General features: G+C 38.9%; 1 protein-coding gene across 2 annotated transcripts in view; it reads left to right on the forward strand.

Annotated features, from left to right (window-relative positions):
• AKR1D1 (aldo-keto reductase family 1 member D1) overlaps positions 1-26664 on the forward strand; it is an 86787-nt gene that overhangs the window by 47347 nt on the left and 12776 nt on the right. For both annotated transcript variants that reach the window (XM_026695049.2, XM_087968489.1), the window contains exons 2-3: positions 2247-2414; positions 22987-23103. In XM_026695049.2, coding sequence (XP_026550834.2) covers positions 2247-2414; positions 22987-23103 — 285 coding nt within the window. The remainder of the gene's footprint in view (positions 1-2246; positions 2415-22986; positions 23104-26664) is intronic.

Raw genomic sequence — 26664 nt, forward strand, 5'->3', positions numbered from 1 at the left:
CTCACCTTCGGAGAGGTCGCACTCGAAGGTGATTTCGAACTCCCAGCCGAGGCCTTTGCAAATTTCTTTTCTTTCCTACCCCTAGATCGCTCCGCACTGTTTTGCAGCTTTGGGGGCCACGCGGCACAGGACAATACGCCACACCCAGCGATTTTTTTTCAGGGGCGGGCCGGATTGGACAGACCAATGGCAGTGATTTTTTTTCAGGGGCGGGCCGCATTGGACAGACCAACGGGCCGGATGTGGCCCCCGGGCCGTAGTTTGCCCACCCCTGTCTTAGAGTATAAAAGTCAGGATGGAGAGAGCAAGGTATCCTACTTGGCCTCCTTGAAATAAATGGAGTATATTTCTTAAATAAAAATTTATTTTAGATCTCCTAGATTCCCTACCCTATTGAATGGTCCAAATTCCATCCACCCCAATCCAAGTGATAGAATATGCTTTCAAGAAAAAAACAAAATGCAAAGTGATGTAGTACACTCAGCAGGATTATTTGGTAAAAAGTTGATAGTCCAAGCTTATGGCGCCCTGCTTTTCTCCCCATTAACATTTTTATTGAGTTATAAAGTATTATAAAATACAAAATACAAAGTAAATAGAAAAGCAATGGGAGGGGGGAGAAAAGGGGAAAGAGAAGTGAGGAAAGATGAGAAAGAAAAAGAAGCATTGATTTCCGACTCTCTCTGTTACAGTAAAATAAGGCATTAACATCGGTGACATTCAGCCAGTTTGCACCAGTTCAGGAGAACTGGTTGTTAACTTTCTGAGCAATTTGGTGAACTGGTTGTTGGAAGAAATCATTAGGGCAGAGAACCATTTGTTAAATTATTTGAATCCCACCACTGATTAACATCAAATCACAGCTTTTTGCTTTTTCATAATAATATGAACAAGCCATTTCTATAAAAATCTATCAGTCTAATCAATCAAACCCAAAGCCAGAGTTTTATTCTTCTCCACATCAAGCACGAAGTTCAGAAGGGGTCTCCATGTGGAAACAAAAGTACTTATATTCTTTTCTTTAATCAAAGTGGTCAGTTTTGCCATTTCAGCCAATTCCATCAACTTCTGCAACCATTCATCCATAGTAGGAATTAAAGTGTCCTTCCATTATTTATGGCTCTCTAGTCAATTGGCCAAATCAAAAACCAAATGACTAGATTTCAATAACACAATTTCAATCCACTGGGATAATTTTAATGAATGGAACCGGTGTGATTTTACTCTTCCTTCAACTCTTAAAACTCTTCCCTCAAAAAAAAAAAAAAAGAATAAAAATGCCTCTTCTGGTAATGTCACTGTGTCACCAGATGCTCTCTTGCAATTGCCAGGCACACAATCATCAAGGAACAGAATGCTTTAAAAAAAAAATTGGCAGCATCCTATCTTGACAAAGCATTGGAACACATATTATTAGCAAGTGAAATTTTACTTCGGTCACTAAAATGATGTATAATTTCACATGCCAAATTACTCCATATTAAGCAGGTTTTAAAAGACTCTCTCAGAAATAAAAGTATATATGATAGGGAATTTCTGTTGCAACTATACAAATATTAAGCAAGTTATTGAAGCTTCCATTTATATTACTGCCATTGCCAGCTCACTCTGTTATTGAGAAATCTAAAGGGATAATTAAAAAAAAATGCAGTTCACCAATAATAATGTATATATTATACTGTACATTTGGGTTGTAAACCTGGGACACTGGGATATTGTCAGCACTGTGAACAGTTGGATTTAACTTTGAATGGGTATTAGCATCCTCTGCAGGATTTTACTGCTTTTGTTGCATTGTGCTAAAAGCTCTGCTCTGGGGCATGGGAATGACATCATGACACACAAAGAAAAGTGGTGAGGATTATGTTACACAACTGCTTTCATCAAACTGACCCTTTTGCCCCCTGTGGAAGTCATTGACGGGTAGATACTGTATAGAATTGCATTGTAAATGGACTTTTCTACATTTGTCTTTGTGCTTCTGAAAGAAATCATTGTAAAGTTGAATAGCTTTAACATTAAGCTATCAGAGATATGGCAGAATTAGGGCTAAACTTATGGGAAGCAGCTTGAATTGTTTTTGATAACAATTAAAGGAGCAACCCAAGTTGATTTGGAAATCAAACAATGTAGTAGGCTGAAATATACCGTAGCTTATTTGTGTGAGGTGTTTATCTGCATTTCTTTGCTCTCTCAGTTCTCTGTGAAAAGTTTGCACTAATTTTCTCTTAACTTCTAATCTACAGACTCCCAAAGGCACATGTGCTGAATCAGTGAAAACTGCCATTGATGTCGGTTATCGCCATTTCGATGGAGCTTTTGTGTATCACAATGAAGATGAAGTTGGACAGGCCATACGGGAGAAAATTGCAGAGGGGAAGATCAAGCGTGAAGACATATTTTATTGTGGCAAAGTAAGACGTCTGAGTCAATTCCTTTCCTCGGAATAAGGATGAAGCACCTTGTTGCTTTAATCAGTGTTTCGCCTCGTTTTCTGTTTTTCTCAGATCAGAAAGGAAGCTCAAGGAGCAGATGCTGGCTCAGGAATTCTGGGAGTTGAAGTCTAAAAGTCATAAAAGAGCCACTTCTGAGCTAGAATCTAGATTTGCCATTCTTCATAGCAAAGTTCCTGCAATTCATACTCCTTTCTGCTATACCTGCTACAGCTAATTTCATATTGCTAATTATTTTAGAGGAATCTTTAGGCTGTCTTTTCATGGCAGGAACCCTCTCAATGAGATTTGCAACACAAGTAATAATAAAAATAACTGATAATTAGAGTAACCATATGTCCTCTATTATAAATATTCTGAAATATTTATTTCAGAAAGCAGTCCTTTAGATTTATTTCATTACTTTATTGGATTTCCTCTTGAATTTTCTTTGGTAAAGCAAAGTTATAAACATTAAAAAAATAATCCTCATGAACCTGTTTTACATTTGCCCCCCTTTTAAGTTTGTTCTTTATTTTTTCCCAAGAAATTATGGCAATACTGATAATAAAAGAAACATCCTGTCCCACTATACAGAAAAAAAAAACATGAAGCTATTGCAGTCTGATAAAAACGCAACTTCAGAACAGGCTGCAGAAAAACAAATGAGTCATTACAACCTAAGACATAATGGAATCAACAAAACTTTTTAAGTAGACCATGAATGAGTTTTCTTGGAGCAGGGGACTGGACATTTTTTTAAAAAAATTGCTTTCATCTCTAAGGGGCTGAAAAAGCTGTGGCAGAGTGTGATAGCATCTGAATGACTTGAAACAAAACTTGGGGTCTGGTTTTTTTTTTGGGGGGGGGGCAGTTTTTAAGAAGTTAATTCAGTGCCCTAAGCCTTGCAGAAACTTGAGATCTCCATTTTGCTTCCCCAAATCCCCTAGTGGCAGTTTTACATTTGTAGGATTTTTGCAGTTCTTTAAAAATTAAAATCAGAAACGCCAATGTTTGAAGGTGAACAGGAAATCCAAAAATGTTGGGGTGAAGCCTCCTTAAAATTACAAAGGCGTTTGATAGCAGAATAGAAAATATGAGTGTGGTTTTAATTAACCTTGACCCTGCCACTTTAAACAACGGGCTTTCAGGCAAGGGGGAAAAAATCCTTGCAAATAAAAGTCAGATTCTGCTAAGAGATCAGTCTCTGAAGTAGTTCATTGATCTATGCTGGAAAAGGCTTTTGTAGGCGTCAGGAAATGGCTAATTTCTTGTGTCTAAAACTTGACTTCTTGTGTCTAAAGCTTGCTTTTCTTTTTTCTTTTTGCAATAATTTTTTTATTTTTATATTTTAAAAACATCTCATTAGGTGAACAATGTGGTTCCAGGTTTTCACATTTCAATACAAACGTGACCATGATTACATACTCAGCTTTCATATCCAAATTCATATCATATTATTGCTTATTCCATTTTTTAAAATATTCTCATACATTGTTTGACAATATTATTAATATTCTTATTCAATTTCTATATTCATTACTCTTATTTTATCCAATTTCATTTCATATTATAGTTACGTGTGTCACATTTGCAGGTTTTATCACATACTATTATTCCATTCAAAAGTTTTCTCCTTTCAATGTCAATTTGAGCTTGCCACCCCTTTACCTTATACATTTCCCTTATTTTTATTCCTTTTAATCCATTATAAAAATTTATAACAATATAGCCATTTTTAATTAACATTCTATATCAACAACAATAGTCCCTTAACTACTATGAAATTATATATATATATATATATATATATATATATATATATATATATATATATATATATATATATATATATATAGCCTTCAGCTTTGTTCGGGTATTTTCCCACGTCATAGTAGTGGTGCTTTTAAAGTTGTAGCAACGCGTAAGATTTGAAGTATCTAGGCAACGTTTCGATGAAGTCTCATTCATCATCTTCAGGCTTCTGTCTTCAGCTCTGTGCTTCTCAGAGTGATGTGAGCTTGCAGCTGCTTCTTCCTTTCAACTGCTAGTGGGGGTGTGACTTGATTGGGTGGGGGCTTGGCTGTGTTCTGATTGGGTGGGGGTGTGTTCTCATTGGTTGGGGGTTTGGCTGTGTTCTGATTGGTTGGGGGGTTGGCCATGTTCTGATTGGTTGGAGGTGTGTTCTGTTCAGGTGGGGGCTTGGTTGTGCTCAGGGTTGGTTTTAGTCAGGCTGATTTCAACTCCGCATATGATGGTTTCTGTGGGGATGTGTTTGGGAGCGACAGTAAAGTTGAATCCTTTTGAAAGGACCTTGGTTTCGGCTTCGGTGAGGATCTTGTCTGAGATGTTGTGCACTGTTTGTTTCATGTGTTTCACAGTTTCACAGTGCACAACATCTCAGACAAGATCCTCACCGAAGCCATCATATGCGGAGTTGAAACCAGCCTGACCAAAACCAACCCTGATGATGCTAATAGAATCAGACTCGAAATCACCAACATCCTCTGCACTAGCAAACCACCCAAAAGCAACTTATCCAAAGAAGAACAAACTGCACTACGTAACCTGAAAGAAGACACCAGCATAATAATCCTACCAGCAGACAAGGGCAACGCGACAGTGGTTATGAACACATCTGACTACCAAACCAAGTTAACCAACCTACTCCTAGACCCCACATACAAACCCCTAAAGACAGACCCCACCACCTACCTAGAAAAAACCACCAGATCCAAAATAAAAGCCTCCCCCATCAGTGAAGAAATCCAGCAAAGAATCATACCCAGAGAGAAATCATCCAGATGCCCTAAGCTTTATGGTCTCCCCAAGATACACAAAGAAGGAACTCTACTTAGACCAATAGTCAGCTCCATAGGCTCACCTCTACAAAACCTAGCCAAATTTCTCGCCAAGCAACTACAGCCCTATGCAGAATCCATCAATTCACATGTAAGAAACTCATTCCAGTTCATCGAGATCATAAAGAAACAAAACTTACAACCCAGCGACCTACTAGTGAGCTTCGATGTCATATCCCTCTTCACCCAAGTGCCAATAAAAGAAGCCTTGACAGCCATCCAAAACAAATACAACCCCCCCCCACAGCACATCCTAGATCTGACCAACCATTGTCTATCCAATACATACTTCACCTACAATGGACAAAAATACAAACAAATAGAAGGAGCACCCATGGGATCACCCCTCTCACCTGTCATCGCAAACCTCTACATGGAACACTTTGAAACACAAGCTCTAGAAAAATATGATCACAAACCCAAACTCTGGCTCAGATACACCTTCATAATCTGGCCACACAGGAAAGAAAAACTGAACAACTTCCTCACACACCTCAACAGCCTACACCCCAAAATACAATTCACCATGGAAACAGAAGCTAACAATCAACTTCCCTTCCTAGATGTCTTGGTATACAAAAAACCCAATGGCTCCCTAGGACACACCATCTACCAGAAGAAAACACATACAAACCACTATCTACATGCACTCTCACACTACCACCCAGCACAGATCAATTCCGTAGCTGAGACACTCATCTCCAGAACAAAATGCTTAGCTGATGAACAACACCTAAAAACCGAACTAAACACTCTCACCAACGTACTAACAGCCAATGGATTCCAAAGAAAGAAGATTACCCACCTAATCCAAAAAGAAACCCCAACCAAAATCCAAGACAGAGAACAAGAGAACGGCAAAGCCCTCCTCCCATATATAAAAGGCACTACAGACAAAATCAGCAAGATCCTCCAAAAACACATTAAAACAGCATTCTGCACAAACAGAAAAATATCCACCATCCTAAGAAACCCTAAAGACAAAATCGAGTTAGAAAACCAAGGAGTATACGAAATCCCTTGCACCGCCTGTCCCACCACATACATTGGACAAACTAACAGAAGAATAAGTGCACGCGTTGAAGAACATAAGAACTCAATCAAAAAAGAAGAACCGATCTCTTCCCTGGTCCAATACCTCAAAGCCACAGGACATGAGATTGACTTTAAAAATACCAGAACTATCGCCAAAACTGAACACTTCAACAACAGAATAATCAGAGAAGCCATAGAGATAGAAAAACGCCCACACAGCATGAATAAAAGAGATGACACCTCCCGCTTACCAGCCATTTGGAAACCCGCCCTCATGAACAGACGAGTACCTAACATGATGAATGACACCAGACCCACACCCACGAGGGCCACACAAGATGCCACCACCACACTTCCACGTAAAAAGCAGACTCACACCCACACAGAAGATGAGACACGACCACAGACCAGAAGCCGCACTGCAGCTGCATCACTACCCACTTCAAACCCCTCTGAGCCATACATGAAGTGAACTGACCCCCACCATGAAGATGCAGCACGACCATGAACTCGAAGCCAAACAGCAAGATCACAGCTCACCAGCTCAAATCCCCCAGTAACTAAGACCAACCTGAGCACAACCAAGCCCCCACCTGAACAGAACACACCTCCAGCCAATCAGAACATGGCCAACCCCCCAACCAATCAGAACACAGCCAAACCCCCAACCAATGAGAACACACCCCCACCCAATCAGAATACAGCCAAGCCCCCACCCAATCAAGTCACACCCCCACTAGCAGTTAAAAGGAAGAAGCAGCTGCAAGCTCACATCACTCTGAGAAGCACAGAGCTGAAGACAGAAGCCTGAAGATGATGAATGAGACTTCATCGAAACGTTGCCTAGATACTTTCCAATCTTACGCGGGAGAAAACCCGAATAACCAAAGAACTATATATATATATATATATATATCTCCCCAATATATATCCAAAAACTTTTACATAATAAATTTATTTTCCCATTTCAATCTATTTGATAATTTTTAAAGGCTACTAGTAATTTATCCGTTTCAAGTCTCATACTTCCTTTTTGCTTTATTCATCACATTATTAAATATTAATTAATATTCTTTTAGTAAATTCTCATTTCCATATCTATTTCAGATTAAATTTATATCTAGTTTAACAATAATTCTTAATGTAATATCAATTATAATATTTTCCATTTTTATGTCTATATTCTTCAATACCACAATACATTCCCATGCGGAATCTCTTTTTCTAATCACCAACTACCTATCATCTCTAATTATCCTGACTATATAAATTCTTCTCATTTTAGCTTGCTTTCTCTTTTTTATCCTTTTTTTTGGTCCTTTCACTTCATTTCCCTTCTTTTCCCTATTATTTCTCTTAATTTCCTACAGCATCTATTTGTCCCCCTCCCTCTTCTGATCTTTCTCCTGCAATTCCCTCTTCTGTTGTTTCCTCTTCCTTTGTTTAACCTTCCAAGCAATTCCCCCTTTGTTTATCATATCAAACCTTAATATTTTAATTTTATCTCCTTTTTTATACTGTCTTAACATTCATTGCTCCACTTGTTCTTTAAGGCTGATTTCTTCTTTGCTTGACTCCTCCCCCTCTGTCTCTCTTTGTTCTTATTAATTTGCGTCACCATTTCCAGTTTTTGTAGCATAATGCTCCATAGTTCCGAGCTTTCTTTCATCATTTCCTTCACACTTTGCAGTTCCAACCTTATTTCCATAAGTATTCCACTCATTTTCTACACTTCTTCTTTTTCTTTCTTGATATTTATATCCAATTCAAATGTCCAGTAGTTTATTTCAACCAGTGTCTTTTACATTTATTTGAACAATCAATGTCTATATGTCTTTATTTTTCAATTCTATTCAATTTTTAAACATCTTTTCAAAACCAACAATCATTTCCGGAGTAAAATCTTCATATATCCCTTTACTATAATGTGTTAACGTTCCACTTTTGGGGTTTTTTGTTATAATAAATTTCTTCTTATTTCATTTCATGTTCCAGTCTTAAATAAACCAAGCCCTTTTCAAAAAGTCAATAAAATTTTCCTTTACTATTAGGTGGCACTCTTAATTCATTTCTACGTTCCACCTTTTATTTTTTGCTTTTTCCTTTTTTAAGCTTTTGTTAATTTTGCTAATTCCAAATTATTAGCTATTATTCCTTTTCAGTACAGTCAAATCCAGCATTTAAAATGCCTATTTTAGTGCCAAAATCCAAATAGTTATCCAATTCAATTTCCAAGTTTGTTATGATTAAACGTTTTCCTCTAGGTTTTTTTCCATATCCAATTTAATTCTTTTCAAATCTAAAGTCCAATTTTTTAATTATCCAATTTCATCTCTCTTCAATCATCGCTTCTACAACCTTTAATAATAACTCTTCCCTTTAATTCTGGTGTTACCTTTTAATGTCCAAATATTTTACCCAGTCCACACACTGTTCACAGCTTCACTGCTCCAGCACAACCATATTTCCTGGTCAGCCTTCCATCTTCAGGGTGGCCATTTTAGACCACCGTTAAGCCCGTCTTCAGAGGGAGTGTACCTAGCAAGGGAGGGGAGATGTGGCTCCCTTCAACCTGGCAGGCAGTCTCCCCCTTTTTCACCACCCCTACAAGGTGGCTCCGGCCCTGTTTGGAGCCCTCCAACAGGTAGAGCACAGGTAGAAGTCGCGCACAATTGCGGACTCCCATCCATCTTCGATGGAAGTGCCACCAGAAGTCCCCAACTTGATTTTCTTGAAGAGGAAGAAGAGGCTTCTAGAATCTCTATACAAATCTTTAAATTCCAATCAAGCAAAGTTTTGGAAATAAGAATTCCATTTTAAACCCTCAGTTAAAAGACTGAACATTAAGTTGCCATTTCCAGGCAATGTTCAAGTTCCTGGTAAAAATAGCTGCTTTCTGTTAACATACAACTATTGACATCTGCTTTAATGGCAACCTGTCTGTCTTACTGAAGAAACTGAATGCAACATGAAACAAAGTTGAAATTACAACACACATTGCTATTCTCCCATAGGCTCCCATCCCTCTTTTTTGCAGCTCCCCAAATCTATAAATTAATTGCCATGTTGGGAAAGGGAACACACCAAATCTGTAAGTTCTGCAACTGGCAAATATTATTTAAAAAAATAATAAAGCACATACCCTTAGTGGAAAATCCTAGCCTTGTTGTCATGCATGATGCTTCATCCTTTTTTATGTAATTGCCCTTGCAGTCTTCATGTTCCTCTCCACTATTAAATATAAGTCCCAACCATTAAAATGTTGCCTATTCTTGCTCTACAAAAATTGCCTGGTCTTCCTGCTATGCCTTATCAGTGAATTTATCTGCATTTTAGAGCATTAGAAAAAACACTTAATCTCTCTCCTGGCAAAGCAAGGAGAACCTGTGGCATAGAGGTTAACATATCTGTCTAATATGCATGCAGACCCAGTTCAAATCCCAGAAGGCTTTGGCTACCTGATGAGAATTAAATAGCTTGAAATAGATCTATACCAGTCTCCCTTTATTTCTCTGTCGGTAAAACATAAAGTCAACACAAAAATAGTTTGTTGCAAAAGTGACTGCCTGTGAAGACTCAGATTGGGGCTGAAAGATGAAAGAGGAAGCAGTATGCTTCTTTATTACCTTTATTGTCAAAGTACAACATGTATACAATGAGATTGGCTGAGCCTCCTTTCATGCACCCACACCCCACACAACTCACAGTGAGGACAGAAGTCCCTAACCCAGTCCCAATCTTATTACACGATGTGACCTTGTTGTACAATGCACCAGCCCTGCAAGTCTATCATACTATGTTGACATGAAAATATTTTCCGTTGGTATAATGCTTCTATATCTCCTACCTGATGGTAGGACAGTGAAGAAGTGCTGACTGGGATATGAGTCATCCCTGAGAATTTTCCTCACTCTTCTAAGGCAGCGAGCCCTTGCAATGTCATCTAGTGGTGTTAGGGAACAGCCCATAATGTTTTGTGCTGTGCTCACCACCCTCTGTAGTGTCTTTCTATCTGCGGCTGTCAAACCAGCATACCACACCGTAATGCAGTATGTGAGGACGCTTTCTATTATGGACCGGTAAAAGGAGGTCATTAGTTGTTGTTTCACTTTATTCTTTCACAAGACCCTAAGGAAATGGAGTCTGTTAGGCCTTTCTGTCCACCTGGGTTGTGTTAATTTTCCAGGTAAGATCTTTGCTGAGGTAGACTCCCAGGAGAGAGGAAACTCTCTCCACACAGCCCCCCTTGATATAAAGTGGGCAGGTTCCTCTCTCTTCTTCCAGAAGTCTAACACCATCTCCTTTGTCTTGCTGATGTTTAGGTGCAAGTTGTTTTCTAGGCACCATGAGGATAATTTTTGAACCTCCCCCCTGTACGCTGTTTCATCTCCACCTGTAATGAGACCCAGTACAGTAGTATCATCTGCGAACTTAATGATCACAGTGGATGGGTCAGATGATACACAATCATGTGTGTTCAGTGAGTACAGGTAGGGACTGAACACACAGCCCTGTGGGGAACCAGTGCTAAGTTTCAGGGAGGTGGATGTAACAGACCCAACCCTCACTGTTTGTGGTCAGTCCCTCAGAAAGTCTTTGATCCAATCGCAGATGGAAGAGGGAAAATCCAAGTCAGTCAGCTTTTCGATAAGGATGCTCAGCAGGATAGTATTGAAGGTTGAGCTGTAGTCAGTGAAAAGCATCCTGACATAGTTTCCGGGTTTCTCCAGATGGCTTGCTACAGAATGTAAGGCAGTAGCTATGGTGTCATCTGTCGACCTATTCCCCCTGTAGGCAAACTGATGTTTGTGAAAGTCTGGTGGGAGGCATGGCCTAAGGTGTTGGAGAACCAGTCTTTTGAAGCATTTAATCACTACTGACGTTAACATGATAGGTCTGTAGTCATTTAGATAGTTAATTGCTCGTATCTTGGGGACCAGGACAATAGTGGCTGTTTTCAAGCATGATGGAACACAGGCCATTTGCAGGGAGATGTTAAAGATCTTTGTCAGGACCCCTGCTAATTGATCGGCACAAGTCTTTACCATTATCCCCAGCACCCCATCTGGACCTTCAACTTTACTGGGATTCACAGCCTTCAGTGCAGCTCTCACTTGATGTTCATATAGGGTGAGTGGCTGGGAATCAGAAGGCTGGCAGGCAGAGGCTATGGAGTCTGTTGTTGTTGTTTTTTACCTCGTAGCAGGTGAAAATGTTCAACTCCTCTACCACTGGGGCATCAGCATTGACCGTGTTCCTCGTGTTGCCCTTATAGTTAGTTACGTGCTGCAGTCCTGCCACACATGCTTCAGGTTATTATCTGCTAGATGGTTCTCCATCTTATTCATCCCATAATTGGGCCGACCAGGTTGCCCTGATAGACCAGTCCCACCAGAAAAAAACCATTCTTAGAGCATTAGTTTCAACAGCTTCCAGTTGGGAGCTATGAATTCAAGATTCCTTAATGGGGACCTTTGCATCAGCAGTTGAAACAGCATTCTACCAGCCAGTGAAGAAGATGTTTGTGTCTTTTTCCTCCTAACTCGGAACCATAAAACTCTTTCTCTTGACCATAGTTGCTCTGCATTAGGAGACATGAGGCCTCCGAATGGATGGACAGCTTCCATAGTAATCTTCCTCTAGCATTTTAATTCATTGCTTGATCATGCCTTACAAAAGAACTAAATCGTGTCATTGACAAATAACTGCATTCGTTTTCTGGAACACGCATCTAAAGTTTTTTAGAAATCTGATTTACTGCCTGGATCATGGCCATCATCATGATCACCATACTTATTTTAATCTTTGTTGTTTTTAGTTGTGGTGGAACACTATGTTTGTTTTCCTGAAGGGAAAAAAAATCTTTACAGATAATTTGCCTTTGAAACTGGAGTATTGTCTTAGATTTATTGAAATTCTGTTTGTTGAAATTCTGGTAAATGAGGCAGACGGGTTTCATCAATGAACTAGCTTCATCCCTGGTTAAAAAGTTCTGCTTGCAAGGTCATCCTCTGAGACTGCTTCCTTCTGCTGATGGACTAGTGAAAAATTACTCCTAAAATACTCTAAATTTCTTCTGTTGTCAACAGCAATAACTTCAAGAGTAATTTTGGAGTCCTAATGGAGAGTGTGCTGCAGCTACCAAAAAAAGCCAAAGCAGTCCCAGGCTGCTTTAACAGAGGAATAGAATCAAGATCACATGTTAATACCATTTTATAATGCTTTGGAATATTGCGTCCAATTTTGGTCACCACATTATACAAAAGATGTTGAGACCAAAAAGACCGCAGAAAAGATGATTAGGAGATTAAAATATATGAAGAAAGGTGGGCAGGAATTAGGTATGTGTAGTTTAATGAAATGAAGGACTAGGGGTGACATGATAACAGTGTTCCAATATCTCAGGGGTTGCCACAAGGACAAAGGGAGTCAATCTATTCTCCAAAGCACCTGAGGGCAGGGCAAGAAGCAATGGGTGGAAACTAATCAAGGACAGAAGCAACCTAGAACTAAGGAGAAATTTCCTGACAGTTAGAACAATTAATCTGTGGAACGACTTGCCTTCAGAAGTTGTGGGTGCTCCATCATTGGAGGTTTTCAAGAAGAGGCTGGACAACAATTTGTCTGAAGTGGTGTAGGATTTCCTGCCTAAGCAGGGGGTTGGACTAGAAGACCTCCAAGGTCCCTTCCAACTCTGTTATTCTTTTATTATATAAGGGAAGGACAGGCCAATTAATTTCAGGCTCTTTACTGAGTTCCTCCCATATTTTCCATCAAGATTCATAGTTATTTCATTATAAGTAATGAAAACATTAAAATTAGAATGAATGTGTAATGCAGAATTAAATATTGTCTCCGAAACTGACAAAGGTTAAAAATATAACACTTTTTGAGCAGCAATTTGTAACTGATCTTCCAACTCTCCTATGCACAGTTTATTTAATCAACTTCCTTTTTTAAAATGCTGAAGATTTTTGAAACAATGGTCAGTACACACCTACTTCATTTGCATGGTGGATATAAGACAGATCAAATTCTACCTACAATCTTGTATCCCAGCATACAGGATTTCCTGCCATTAGATCCATCATCTGCTCAAGAAAAGGCAAGAAAAGATTGTACAACCATTTCTCTGAAGGATTTCCTCACCTGCGCAGAGTTGCACCTTCTAACTCTGTTATTCTCATTTCCATAAAGGAGATTCCATGACACAATATGAGTAATCCTCAACTTATAACCACAGTTGGAATCAGAAATGAAGTTGCCAAGAGGTTTTTTTTGCCAGTTTTGTTAACTGAATCAGTGCAGTTATTAAATGAATCTGGCTTCCCCAATGGACTTTGCTTCTCAGGTGCCAGTTGAGAAGGTTGCAGATGGTGATCATATGGCCCTGTGATGCTGCAACTTTTGTAAATACATGGTGGTTGCGAAGCACCTGGATTTCGATTATGTGACTAAGAGGATGCTGCAATGGTTATAAATGGGAGGGCCTGTTGTATTTCATTTTTTTCAGTGACGTTGTAATTTTGAACAGTTGCTAAATGAAATATGGTAAGTTGAGGACTCACTTGTATGCATTATATCATATGTGTATAAACTTAGTAAGTCTGTTATGCTTAGATTAAGGGTGTTGTGTACCCATTCTTAGCCTCCTACTCCAAATTTTGCTACTGTTTTAATACTTTTCCTGGGTAATTATCAGCCCAAACATTCCTCTTTGGATAGGGCGTCCCTTACCAAAGAATAATGAAATAGTACAATTTGTCCACTCCTCTGCTGCTTACTGACTGTATTATTGTGAGATAAATAATTGTGGAATTTTAGCAGAGACCATGAAAAATATAAAGCCACAACAATCAGGTGGTTATGTTAGAAAAATAGCCGTTTCAGCAGAGCAGATGCAATCAACTCTTTTGAGATAAATTGTCTGCAAATGTGCTTCTAATGTAATTGTAACACGCTAGTTAGAAGCAGATTACAGAACCAGATCTGAATTTTTATGTTTAGTTACTGATTGAAATTAATGATTAATTCAACCAGCCAGGTTGCCCTGATAAGAAAAGAGGGTTTCTGTTCTTCATGGAAGATGGGAAGATGGGAATTCATTCTTTGTTGTTTTGTACAACTCAAGGGAGGGTACATAATGCTTCTTCCTATTTTCCTCACAAGGTTGTTGGGTTGGCCCAGGAGAGAGAATGATTGAATTAAATATGTCCAGCCATTAACAATATGATGGGTCTTTATGGCATTTCCTGAGGATAGCAGCAACACAGAAAGGTTGCACAACGAAGACTTCAGGACTAGAATGGCAGCAGATGCTTAATATGGGACCAAGACAGTGTTGGGATTCAGCTGGTTTGCACCGGTTCACGCGAACCAGTTGTTTTTTGTTTTTTTTAAACAAATTTTATTAATTTCAAAGACAAACAAATCATCATCAACCATTACATATTTGAACCTTTTTCCATTATAAGTTTTACAAGTCAGATAAAACCTTATTTTATACAATATAATTCTATTTTAAGCCATTTCCATATGAGCATAAAAATACCTCTTATCCAATTTCTCTTTACTTCTCTTTACTCTTATTCAATTTCACTATTATTATTTCATCTATTTCTTTCTGACTTGGTTACCATTATTCTCATTCTGTATTTCTACAAGGTTTTATTAATTCTCCAAAAACATAAACACACAACAAACAAACATATAAAAAATCTTTTAGGAAAGTAACTTGGCTCCAGGTATCTCTCTTTACATGGACTTCAATTATATTCATGCTCATCTTACATATCATTACCTATTTTATTTACCATTCTATATCTTCTATATAAACTTCTCCACACATTTCACTCTTCTTAATTCTATCTTATTTAATCCATCTTAATTTGAATCATTATATTTGTATCTTTTGCCCATTCTTTATTATCCCTCTATCTCATTCCTTATAATAATAAAAAATAATTTCTCCTGAAATCACTAATCAGAGTATGATGCCTTTCTATCCTCCCCCTAAATTAATTAAATTTACATTTAAAATAACACCTAATACCCAATCTGATTCTGCTTGGTACATTCTATCTACTAATTTTTTTTTAATAATAATAAAAACAGAGTAATAAATCCAAAATGATTAAGTACATAGTTAAATAATAAATCTAAATATTAAATCTTATAGCATTCTCATTGCCTTTTCAAAAAACAAATGCTACTATAATAGTTTTATAATAACATCAATACCATAGTCATATTAAACTCTTTAATTAAAACTCAATATTCTAAACATTCCCTTTAATATTTTATTAAATTTTAAAATCAATTATTATTAAACATTTCAACATTTTAATTTCTTATTAACTCTTAAGCCATTCTAATTTTCTATTTCTAATACAAATGTTACTATACCATCTTATGTACCTTGCAAAATCTTTTTTAAAGAAATTGTACTTTACCCTTTGTCCCTAAAAAAAATTCCTCTTTTCCCATCTAATTTCAAAACTTTGTGGCTTTTCTCCGCCTTTCCCCTTTCTTTCTTCCCCCACCAAATCTTCCTACCCCCCCTTCTTCTAGCCTCTGCCTTGCTGGCATCCCTTCTCTGTTGTGTTCCCTTTTTCTTTTGTTTACTATCATTATATTTATTTTGCATCTTATTTTTCTCTTTCTTGAATGTTTTTTTAAATCTTAAGTCCTTCATTTTCCTCGCTTTCTTCCTTCCTTCTTTCTTAGTTAAATTTTGAAATTCATTAAAGATGGCTTCTTCGTCTTCTTCTTGTTGTTGTTCTTCTGCCTCCATCTGTTGTATTGTTTGTTGATAGTTAACCAGCGCCATTTCTAAAAAAAGGAAGGCTTTTTCCATACCATCTTTACCGTCTGTTTTTGTTTGCTCATATTCTTCCCTCAGTTCCTCAAAAGAAAAAGCCATTATAAATCTTTTCTTTTCTTTTCTTTTTTTCCCTCTTTCTTCTTACACCAACCAAGATATTTAAAAAAAAAATAAAAATAGAACAATCCCAAAGTCCTCAATCAATCCAAGCCAAGACAAAGTTCTCCCTTTCTCTTCCAGGGGTAGTATCAGACAAAAGAAAAAAGAAAATCCAAATCTGTATTTTAAAGCCTTATTGGAATTATATTTCTGTCTTCAAATCCTTAAGGCATCTCCTCCAACAAAATCAAACCAGATGAATATATTTTTTGTCCTCTCCCTTCCGACTTATCACATAAAGCTAGCTTTACCTGAAAAAAACAGGTTTCTCAATATCCACTTATTAATTCCGTCGGGAGGGAGAATAAACTTTCCTTTCAGCACCTCAAAATTGCCGCTTATTTTCTCTTGTGGAAAGAATCATCCAAAAAACCATAATTTCCAGGAATTATATTAAATGTATCTTAGAGTCCTGGATCAACCAAGAAAACTTTCACTCTCAAAGGCTTTCTCCTTTTCCTCCTGCGCATTCTTACCCAGCTGCCGGCTTCTTTGTGGCGGCCATTGCGGACCGCCGCTGCACCGTCTTGGGAAAAGGGGGTTCTGCTGGCCGGGGAGGGGGTCTGCAACACCCCCAAGCCCCTCTCCGGATCCCCCTATCTTCAGCTACCCCTGCAGGGTAGCCCAGCTCCGAACCCGTCTGGATCGGAGCACCAAAAACGGCTAGCGCGGCAGGGATCGCGCAGAGTCGCAAATCCCTGCCACTCGCGAAGCCGACAAACCAGAAGTGACGCGAACCAGTTGTTAAATTACCCACCCACCTCCTGCTATCAAGTGGATCCTGGGTGCTGCGCTCCAATGGAGAAGTAGGCAATGGAGCAGCCAGCATGAGGGAAGGAAAAGGCCGCTTTCCCTCTTTCTTCTCCCCGCTTCTCTTCCTTCCCTCGTGCCAGCCACCCCGTTGCCCATTTCTCCATTGCAGCGCAGCACCCAGGATCAACTTTGATAGTGAGTGGGTGGGTAATTGAACAACTGGTTTGCTCAGGGTCAGGTTGGCTATCACGGGAGACTCATCCTGCATGTGTGGTTGAACTGGAGGACGGGGATGGCCCACGCCTCCCACAACAGTTAACCTTACCATGGGTGAACTGATTGTTAAATTATTTGAATCCCACCACTGGATCAAGACTACTTATATTGTGCAGTACTAGTCTTCTGGTACCAGTCCAGATGGCTATGGCTATTCTCTGACAAACACCCGATGTTTCTGATTCTGAATCAGTTTGCCTTTCTGGATCTCACACAATAGACCACAGAAGCTTCTAGAAAGTCTCCAAATATGGCACCAGTGCAACAGCAAATTTGGTGTAGCAGCTAGCCAGGAGACTATGAGTTGTTGGCCTATCTTAAATATGAAAGTTGTCTGGGCGATGTTGGGCCAGTTGCTTTCTCTCACAGAGTAATTTCTGTGAGGAAAATAGGAGGTAGGAGAATTAGATGTATTCTCGGCCTTGAGTTATCTATGAAAAGGCAAGATAAAAATATAATAACAACATCCCTCTGTTTATATTTTCCAACAGTTAGTAATGATAGGCATGATGCCTCCCATGTAGATAGTGATAAATGTAGCAGCCTTCATATTTCATTTATCTCAAAGATATCCATCCTTTCTTTTGCAAGAAAGCTGACAAAAACAATCATGAAACAGTTGCAATTTGAAAACATTGAAAAAGGGTAACAGTCAGAAGCAGCAGATGTGATTAAGCAAATGAGTATTGTAAACAGATGGAGAAAAGCTTGTTTTTCATCTTGTGATTAAGAATTACAAAGGTTATTGTTTCATCCCATCAAATAAACTGCAGGTGGTAAATTTCAGGATGGAAAGGGTTGTTCAAAGACTTGCACTTATGTCACTATAACTCTAGATCTGATTGGGACAGAGGGACTTCCTCAGTCAGTCATATCTGACTCTAGGGCATATCTCTGTTTCTTAGCTGAGGAAGCCAGCAGTGTCTGAAGACAATTTTTGTGATCAAGTGGCCAGTATGGCTATATGACAAAGGCACACAGGATATTTTCCATTGGTACCTATTTATCTATTCGCATTTGCTTGCTTTTGAATTGCAAGGTGGACAGAAGCTGGGGCAAGAAACAGGAGCTTTGCATAGAGCTCAGGTCTGACAAGCTCAATTTCTTTAACCATTAAAACATTGTGTCTCCTTGATCCTTGGAAGAAGGTTTGTATAATTTTTCTTCCCAGGGATGCTGATAAGATGCATCTTGGAGTCCTCACATTCAATTACAGAATTTTAAAACATTCAGATGGAATGCCATTCTTCTGTTGGTTGGCTTGCTGGATCTCCCTTTGGGTTATACTTCAGAAAAAGGAGAATTGGGAGATGTTAGCTTCCCTTGTGTGGAATCCCTGAGTTCATCTAGGTCAGGGGTGTCAAACTCACAGCCCATGGACTGGATGTGCCATGCACTGATCACACCCATGTCTGGTTTAGTGAAGGGGAAAAAAGTCACAGTATGTCATGGTTTCATCCCATGAGTCTGACACCCCTGATCGAGGTCAAATTCCTCCCAGTCCTACTTTCTGTGAGTTGAAATTTATAAGGGGGTTAATCAGTCTTTCCCAAAATGGTCATCCTCCAGCTATGTGGAATAACTCCAAAATTCTCCAGGGCAAAATGGCTGTTGGTGAATTTAACATATCTGGAGGAGGTGGGTCTTTATCTTTGTACTGAATCTCCCACCATTTAGTTTGATGAGCATATGACCCTAAGTCAGTGATGGTGAACCTTTTTATTGTGGTGTGCTGAAAGTGCGTGCGCATGTGCCGGCACCCACAATGCAATGCGTCCTGCCCCCACACACATGCACATGCAACACCCCCGTCCTGCCCCTTTACCTGCACTGTACATGCGCGTGCCTCCCAGCTGATTTTTGGCCCATTCGAGGCCATTTGCCCTCCCAGAGGCTCAAGGTATTTCCGGAAGGCCTGTTTTTTGTCTTCCCTATGCCTCAGAGGCTTCCTTCGAGCCTCCGGGAGACAAAAATGGTCTCCCCCAAGCTCCAGAGGCCCTCTGGAGGGTGAAAATGGGCACTTCCGGTATTTCTAGAAGGCCCGTTTTTCGGCCTCCCAAGGCTGCAGAGGCTTCCCTCGAGCCTCTGGGAGGACGAAAACAGCCTCAAATGGGCAAAAATCAGCTGGGAGGCACGCACATGAGCAGTGCAGGTAAGTTTGGCTGGGGCTCGTGTGCCCGCACAAATGGCTCTGCGTGCCACCTGTGGCACACATGCAATAGGTTCGCCATCACGGCCCTAAGTTATTGAATGATGGGAGACTTCTCATTAACCATACTTAGCACAATGACTTATTTGATTCTAGATAATATGAGTTATGTTTCAACACATCTGGAGAGCATTTGTCCTGACAATAGATATTGTGTCCTTCCTTCCTTCCTTCCTTCCTTCCTTCCTTCCTTCCTTCCTTCCTTCCTTCCTTCCTTCCTTCTTCCTTCCTTCCTTCCTTCCTTCCTTGCCTTCCTGCCTGCCTGCCTGCCTGCCTGCCTGCCTGCCTGCCTGCCTGCCTGCCTTCCTACCTTCCATTTCTATAGCTGCCCATCTCAAACAAATGACTTTGAATGTCAAACAATCATAAAACACTTAAAAACAGTTACAACATAGTACAAAATTAAATATATATATGGCAGCTGAGAAAAAAATGTCACTCCTGATGTCAATATAGCCAGGAAACAGGGCCTGAGCACAAAGACAGGTCTTCAGAGCCTTAAAATCTGCATTTGAAAAGGCTGGTTTTTAATCAGTACACTCATACACAGTTGTAGAGAGTAAAGATGACCTTGATGGAAATATTACCTGGACAAAGGGTGCTGAAACATTTTTTGAACCTTGAGAGAGAAGATAACATTTGAAAGCGGCTCAGACAGATGCCTTCCTGATTCAATATAGAAGTCTAAGAATAAGGCATAAAACAGCACAATCAGATGCAAGATTCTATTAGAGTAGCCAGTATAATTGTAATTATAATTTTCTTGTGGAATTTTTTTCCTGGTCTAGTCTGGTCTACCTACCTTGGTCTGACATCAGCCTTGCAAGTTTCTTTCAACAAAGTCTGAAGGTCTTGCTTTTGTTGATAGAGATGGCCTTTGGTCCTCAGGGTAGTTCATTCTCCACTGAGCATTTTACTGCAGCATTGTTGCAACACCAACAACAGATAGATTTACGAATAGCTTGCAAAATGCCATGATGCAGCTAACACAAAAGTTGAGATAGGATTTAACTTGGCCAGCAGCCTGTAGTGTAACTAGTATTTTGGTGCTCTCATGAGAATTCTAGAGATATTTGGAAGAGATCAAGACCAATTTCTGACTTTGTGATTCAGTATGGTCTATTTATGGTGGACTGACCAACAGAATTTCCCACAGATTGCACCAAAGTAACTCCCATGCTGAGTTTGCTGAAAGAAAGGGCAGCCAGATGTGCTATACCTATCATTAAGGTCAACAAACCAGTGGTGGACAATTATTAAAACTTCATGCAAAGATTGAGAATTCCCTTTGATGATTTCATGAGGTTCCTGACTGCAGCTGTGAAACTCACAAACTCAAGCAAGATCAGCAGAAAGTGTGGATGTATTGTATGTATAAGTTTTAAAATTATTTGCTGGAGATGTAGAATGGAAAGATCTGGCTCTGATTTACCAATTTAGTGAGGGAGTTGCTGACAAATTGAGATATGAGTTGGTAAGACAAGGCACCATAGATAATTTGGAAGAGTTATCGGAAGAATGGATCATGCAAGTCGTAAAATTCTTGCTAGTAGAAAGCATCAACATCCATATTTTGGCATACTGATCAAAGCCAAAGGTTTTTTTAAAAAATGGCAAGCAATGATCACTGAGGGTTTCGCTCTCTTCCATCAGTAGCCAAGTCGGTTGATGTGAGTTGGTCTTTATTGGGCGTGGCAGTAATTTCCTTCCCCATGAATTATCCCATTCATGAGGCTAAAATATTGTTCCTGACGAAAGTGATAATTTTGGCAGAATAATGACCTGGCAGCTTTCTCTCATCCTCATGGTTTGATATGAGGCAATTATCTTTACAAAATAATTCATAAAATGTCCAATTGATAGGGCCAAAAAATTAAAAAGGAAAACCAATTACTGTGAAAGAGAATCCTATTTTAAATATCCAGGATACAAACAAAAGATAAATTTGACACAGATCATAGTTTCACTCAGAAGGGAATTTATTTTGTAGAGGTTGTTCTTTGTGTAAACTTTGAAAATGATGCAGAGAAGCCAAGAGTTGGCTCACAATTACGCAATGCAACCCTAAATCTATGTTTTTGTCCAAAGACTGGGCCTTCTTCTCCAGCTGGGTGACTTTGAGCCGGTTGCTCTCTCTCAGCCCAATCCACCTCACAGAGTTATTGTTGTGGGGAAAATAGGAGGAAAGAGGCATGTTGGATATATTTGCAGTTTTGAGTTATTTATAAAAACAATAAAGGCAGGGTGCAAATGAATATAAATAAATAAATAAATGTCATTGACTTGAGTGAGGAAAGGATTGTAATTGTTTCACTGAGAGATGATCTGCAAATCTGGGCAATGAAAACATTGTTTCTTCAATTGTTTTGGAATTCCCACCTGCTGTTATGTTTATTTTATTTAGTTATTGAATTTATTTGCTACCCATCTTGTTTCAAAGTGATGCTGGGTGGCTTACAACATTAAAAGCATTAAAATCATAAAAAACAAACAATATTAACACTTAATTTGTTGCTGTGTGGGAAACAACCTAAGAACCTTCCAGATGTTTGGGGCTGCAACTTCCATTAGCCCTTATCAGCATGGTGAACAGAAAACGCAGCATGGTCAACATATTATGGGAGTTACAATCTCGAACAGTTCAAGGATAGTTTATTCCTTCTTTTTGACAAACTCCACCGTGGATATTAAACACAACTGGAATTAATGGGTCCTCCACTCAGTAGTTTGCGTTTAGATCATAGATCAGTAGAGTTGGGTTCACTTTTGTAAGGAACATAACTGTTGTGGTCCAAAGGAAGACATTAAGGGTATATATACAATGAAACTCCATTTACTTTGAAATATCTGGATAATAATGCAACACCCCATTTTTGATGGGGTTCAGTGGCTGTTTTCATCACCTCAAATGTGCTACTTTGATCATATCAAAGGTCATCCTTTGAAAGACAGTGCTTGGCATCACACCCCAAAAGAGGATGGAAGCATAGCAGAAATTCAAGAAGTTTCAGGCTGAAGATTAAACAATTAAAACAATGATAGCTTATAAGTAATGTACTCAGTTGACTGTTTAATTCTCACCTTACTGTAGACAATCCTTTGCAGCATAATTTTATTCATTTCTACTCAGTTACTGTAAGGTTCAGTTATTTGAACGGCAGTTATTTCCACAGGTGTAGGCATAGTATCTTAGCCTGTTTCCGCTATTGTGAACGTTTGCCAAAAGTATTCATTCCCTTAGAATAAAGTATTACATTTTGGGATTGTTTTGGCAAATCTGTGATTTATTTATTCTAGAATGTAATATAACTAGTGCTGGTTTATTTGGATTAATACTGTTCACTCAAAATGGTATATTTTTAAATTTTGTGGTTCTATATTCCACAGTTCCAAGGAGTAAAGATCCCGCTTTCTTTCTTTTCCTTCTTTTTGTCCTAGTTGTGGAATACATGCCACCCACCAGAAATGGTACGTCCAACTCTGGAGAAGACATTACGAATTTTACAGCTTGACTATGTTGATCTCTATATCATTGAACTGCCTATGGCTTTTCAGGTAAAGTATTGTGCTGGAGCGCCGCCTAGTGTATATGTTTGTGTACTGTAAATATTTAAAGTCTCCTTGGCAGACCATTATTTTTTGGGGACAACATTCCACAGTTGTAGATCACCATGTAGTTGAAGAGCTCAGTTAGCAGAAGACCAAGCCTGGAAATGAGACCACGGATTTATGTTGACTTTCTCTGTCAAAAGACATATTATTCACAACTTAAATATCCCTATTGTGAAGCTGTTGTATGATGACAGTATTCAAATATGTTATGTATATTTATTGATTTCAATAAATATACATAATCTATGCAAGGATTTTGGCAGCAAGAATCCATTCAAAAATGGATTCAAGAGCTTTTTATTGAATTGGTGGCAATATGAAACTATTTGGAACTGCGGTACTCAAATATTTTGTGCACACATTAGAGCTGTGCAAAACTTTTCAAAGAGGTTCTTAGCAATTTGCTTGCTTTACTGTTTGGATGAGAAGGGTTCTGTACATGCTTCAGTGTGTTGTGAATCACTTTCTGTTTTACATTCCTGTTTCAGATATGCAAATTATTGATGTTGCTAATCAAGTAGCAGATCATGCATGTAAGAGCCTGGCCTTCATTGCTGCCATGTATTATCTTCCCTTCTTGTAAAATAGTAGTAAAGTTACGCCAAAGATACTTTTTCAAAAGGCAACTGGACTTTCTTTGTTTTTCTTGAAGACATTTCACTTTGCATCCAAGAAACTTCTTCAGTTCCAAAACTTCTTGGATAAGAAGCGAAAGATCTTCAAGGAGAAACAAAGAAAGTCCAGTTGCCTTTTGAAAAAGCATCTTTGGGACAACCATGACCTGGATGACTGAGACTCTCCATAGAATCTCCATACTACTCCATGTAGTAGTAACACTGTGGCTCTGAGACAGGAATTCCTATTGAGCATAAACAAGCTAGAATATAATGATTTATGTCCAATAATTTCCTTCTTGCCGAATGGTCTTAATTGCGCATAAATCAGTCAATACCAAATATTGAAATTGATACTCTTCTGTACGGGAAAAGCTTTGAGCAAACTGGTCCCTTACAGAATAATTAATACATCGTGCTACTGCAACATGAACCCCTGTATCTCATGCTAAAGTACACAGAGTGACTTGCCATGTCAGCACTAAATTGAAATGTGGCTTACATGTCATTGTGGATGTGTTTGTACGTTATGTATGTCTAGTTTAATGAAAAGAAGCACTAGGGGGTAACATGATAGCAGTGTTCTGATATATCAAGGGTTGCCACAAAGAAGAGGGAGTCAAGCTATTCCCCAAAGCACCAGAAGGGTAGGACAAGAAAAAAAATGGATGGAAACTAACCAAGGAGAGAAGCGACCTGGAACTAAGAAGACATTTCTTGACATTTAGAACAATTAATCAGTGGAACCACTTGCCTCCAGGAGTTGTGAATGCTTCAACACTGGAAGTTTTTAAGAAGAGATTGGACAACCATTTGTCTGAAAGGGTTTCCTGCCTGAGCAGGGGGTTGGACTAGAAGACCTCCAAGACTTCCAGCTCTATTATTCTATTCTATTCCATTTGTAGTTTTTTTTAATTTATGTAAATGCATTGGCCACCCAACTCCAATGGATTCGTGTTATCAGATGACTCATCTGACTTCCAAAATCACAACAAAGCATATGCTTGCAAATGTTCCATTTCAGCCCTTTGACTTTCACCATTAATAGTGAGAGTTGGTGGGAGGGATAATGGCAGGTTCTTTCACTTATAAGCCATATCATAGTTTTGCATATTGTGTAAAGACACCCGCTATATCATAACAATCACAGTAAGGTTTAAGGTTCTTAGTAAGTCAGTTCATGGTATAGCCCTAAAAGACCATCTGAGCTAGAACTGACAATCTTTAATACAAACCTTTTCAATTAGGCACTATCAAATGAGTTGGGTTTTTACTGTGATAAATAATGCCAACTGTGGAATTCCAATACATATGCAAGAGACCAGGTTGGAGATAACAGCTTAAATATAACAACATTTCCTGACACTTCCTATATCCTAGAATGGCCCTATGAATGTTCTTACACTTTTCAACCTGTATGACTCCTTGCTACATCCATGTTTATTAATACATTTATTTTCTCTCATATGTTTACAGTATACCTAATTCCATCAATTATAAAACTCCACCAAACTTGTAATTGGTATATTGTAATCTAGAAGCTAGTTATGGCGTTAATTTCAATGTGGCCTCTAAAATGGACCATAGGGGTATTACGAATTCTTTTTTAAATACACCAATTTGGTGGGCTCAAGACATAAAAGAAGCAACACAATATGGGTCCCTAGACAACCTGCACACACAAGCACTCACAAGTTTTTACTAACTACTCATTACTGCTCTCATTACTCATTACTCACTACTCATTACTGCTCTCACTACTCATTACACTCTTCCCCATTACTACTAGAAGGAGCATTCCAACTATACTACTTCTTGTGAGTGCAACTATTCCTACTTTTGGGAATACCACTGAAAAAAATTGTCTTCTAGCTCTTGTACTTCCATATAGAAACACAAACCTCAGTCAGTCAGACAGATAGACTGACAGACACAGACTGATTGATTGACTGACTGAGAGACAGACAGACACATACACCAGCTGTTTCTCAGCATAGCTTTTTTTCCCAACCTTACCTTCCTGGCTGGGGAGAAGGCTTAAAGCATAACTGTCAAACTCCCTTAAGGGAAGATGAACTGTACATCCCCTTCTAAAGACGGGGTAAATGAATCAAATAAGGCACAATTTCCATTCTTTTCAATGTAATAAATCTCACTACTTGCATAGTTTCCTGCCACTATATGAAAGTAATAGGATTTCCCCTCCATGTAGCACACAAATAGCATTTTTCCTACTATTCCTATGATTATTATGAATCACAATTGGAACAGAGGTGACTAACGAAGTGTTGGCAGCTGCTCCTTTTCCCCCACTCCCACCCACAAAACTCCACTGAGATTTCATCAAAAAGAAGGATATGAGGATTTTTCTAGAATTCTGTTTGGGCTCTTGTTTCTATTGGCTTCCTGCCTTAAAAGAGAGGGAGGGGGCCCAGCTGTACATTCCCAGCTTGCTAAATCATGGCTTAGCAAGCTGGAGATCAATGTTCAGCTAATATTGTTCAATTTGAGGTAAAGTGAGAATAATTCAGAATATCCATTTGTAAAGCTACCCATTCACTGTTAATTATAATGGAGAGGAATTCCAGAGACAATGCCAGTCTTTGTTCTGTTTCTTCAAAGAGAAAGCTCTTGTCTAGAGAGTCAGCTAGGAGTTGGCTGGTATTGGGATCTTGTTCCTTTTCCCCTAAGTTAGAAATGTCTAGTTGCCTTTTGGCAAAACCACCAAAAGAAAGACATTCTAATCTCTCGAGATTAATATAAAGGAATTAGGTCAAGTGTAAGCAATCTAGTATCCTTCATATGTTTAGGCTTCAACTCTCACAATGAGAGATACTCCAAAACATCTGGAGCACATCAGGTTGCTTACACGTGACCTGATACATATTGG

The sequence above is a fragment of the Notechis scutatus genome, chromosome 6 (genome assembly GCF_049901735.1).
Source record: "Notechis scutatus isolate UNSWTSFEM ecotype Mainland chromosome 6, rNotScu1.2, whole genome shotgun sequence".
NCBI classification, from domain to species: Eukaryota; Metazoa; Chordata; class Lepidosauria; order Squamata; family Elapidae; genus Notechis; species Notechis scutatus.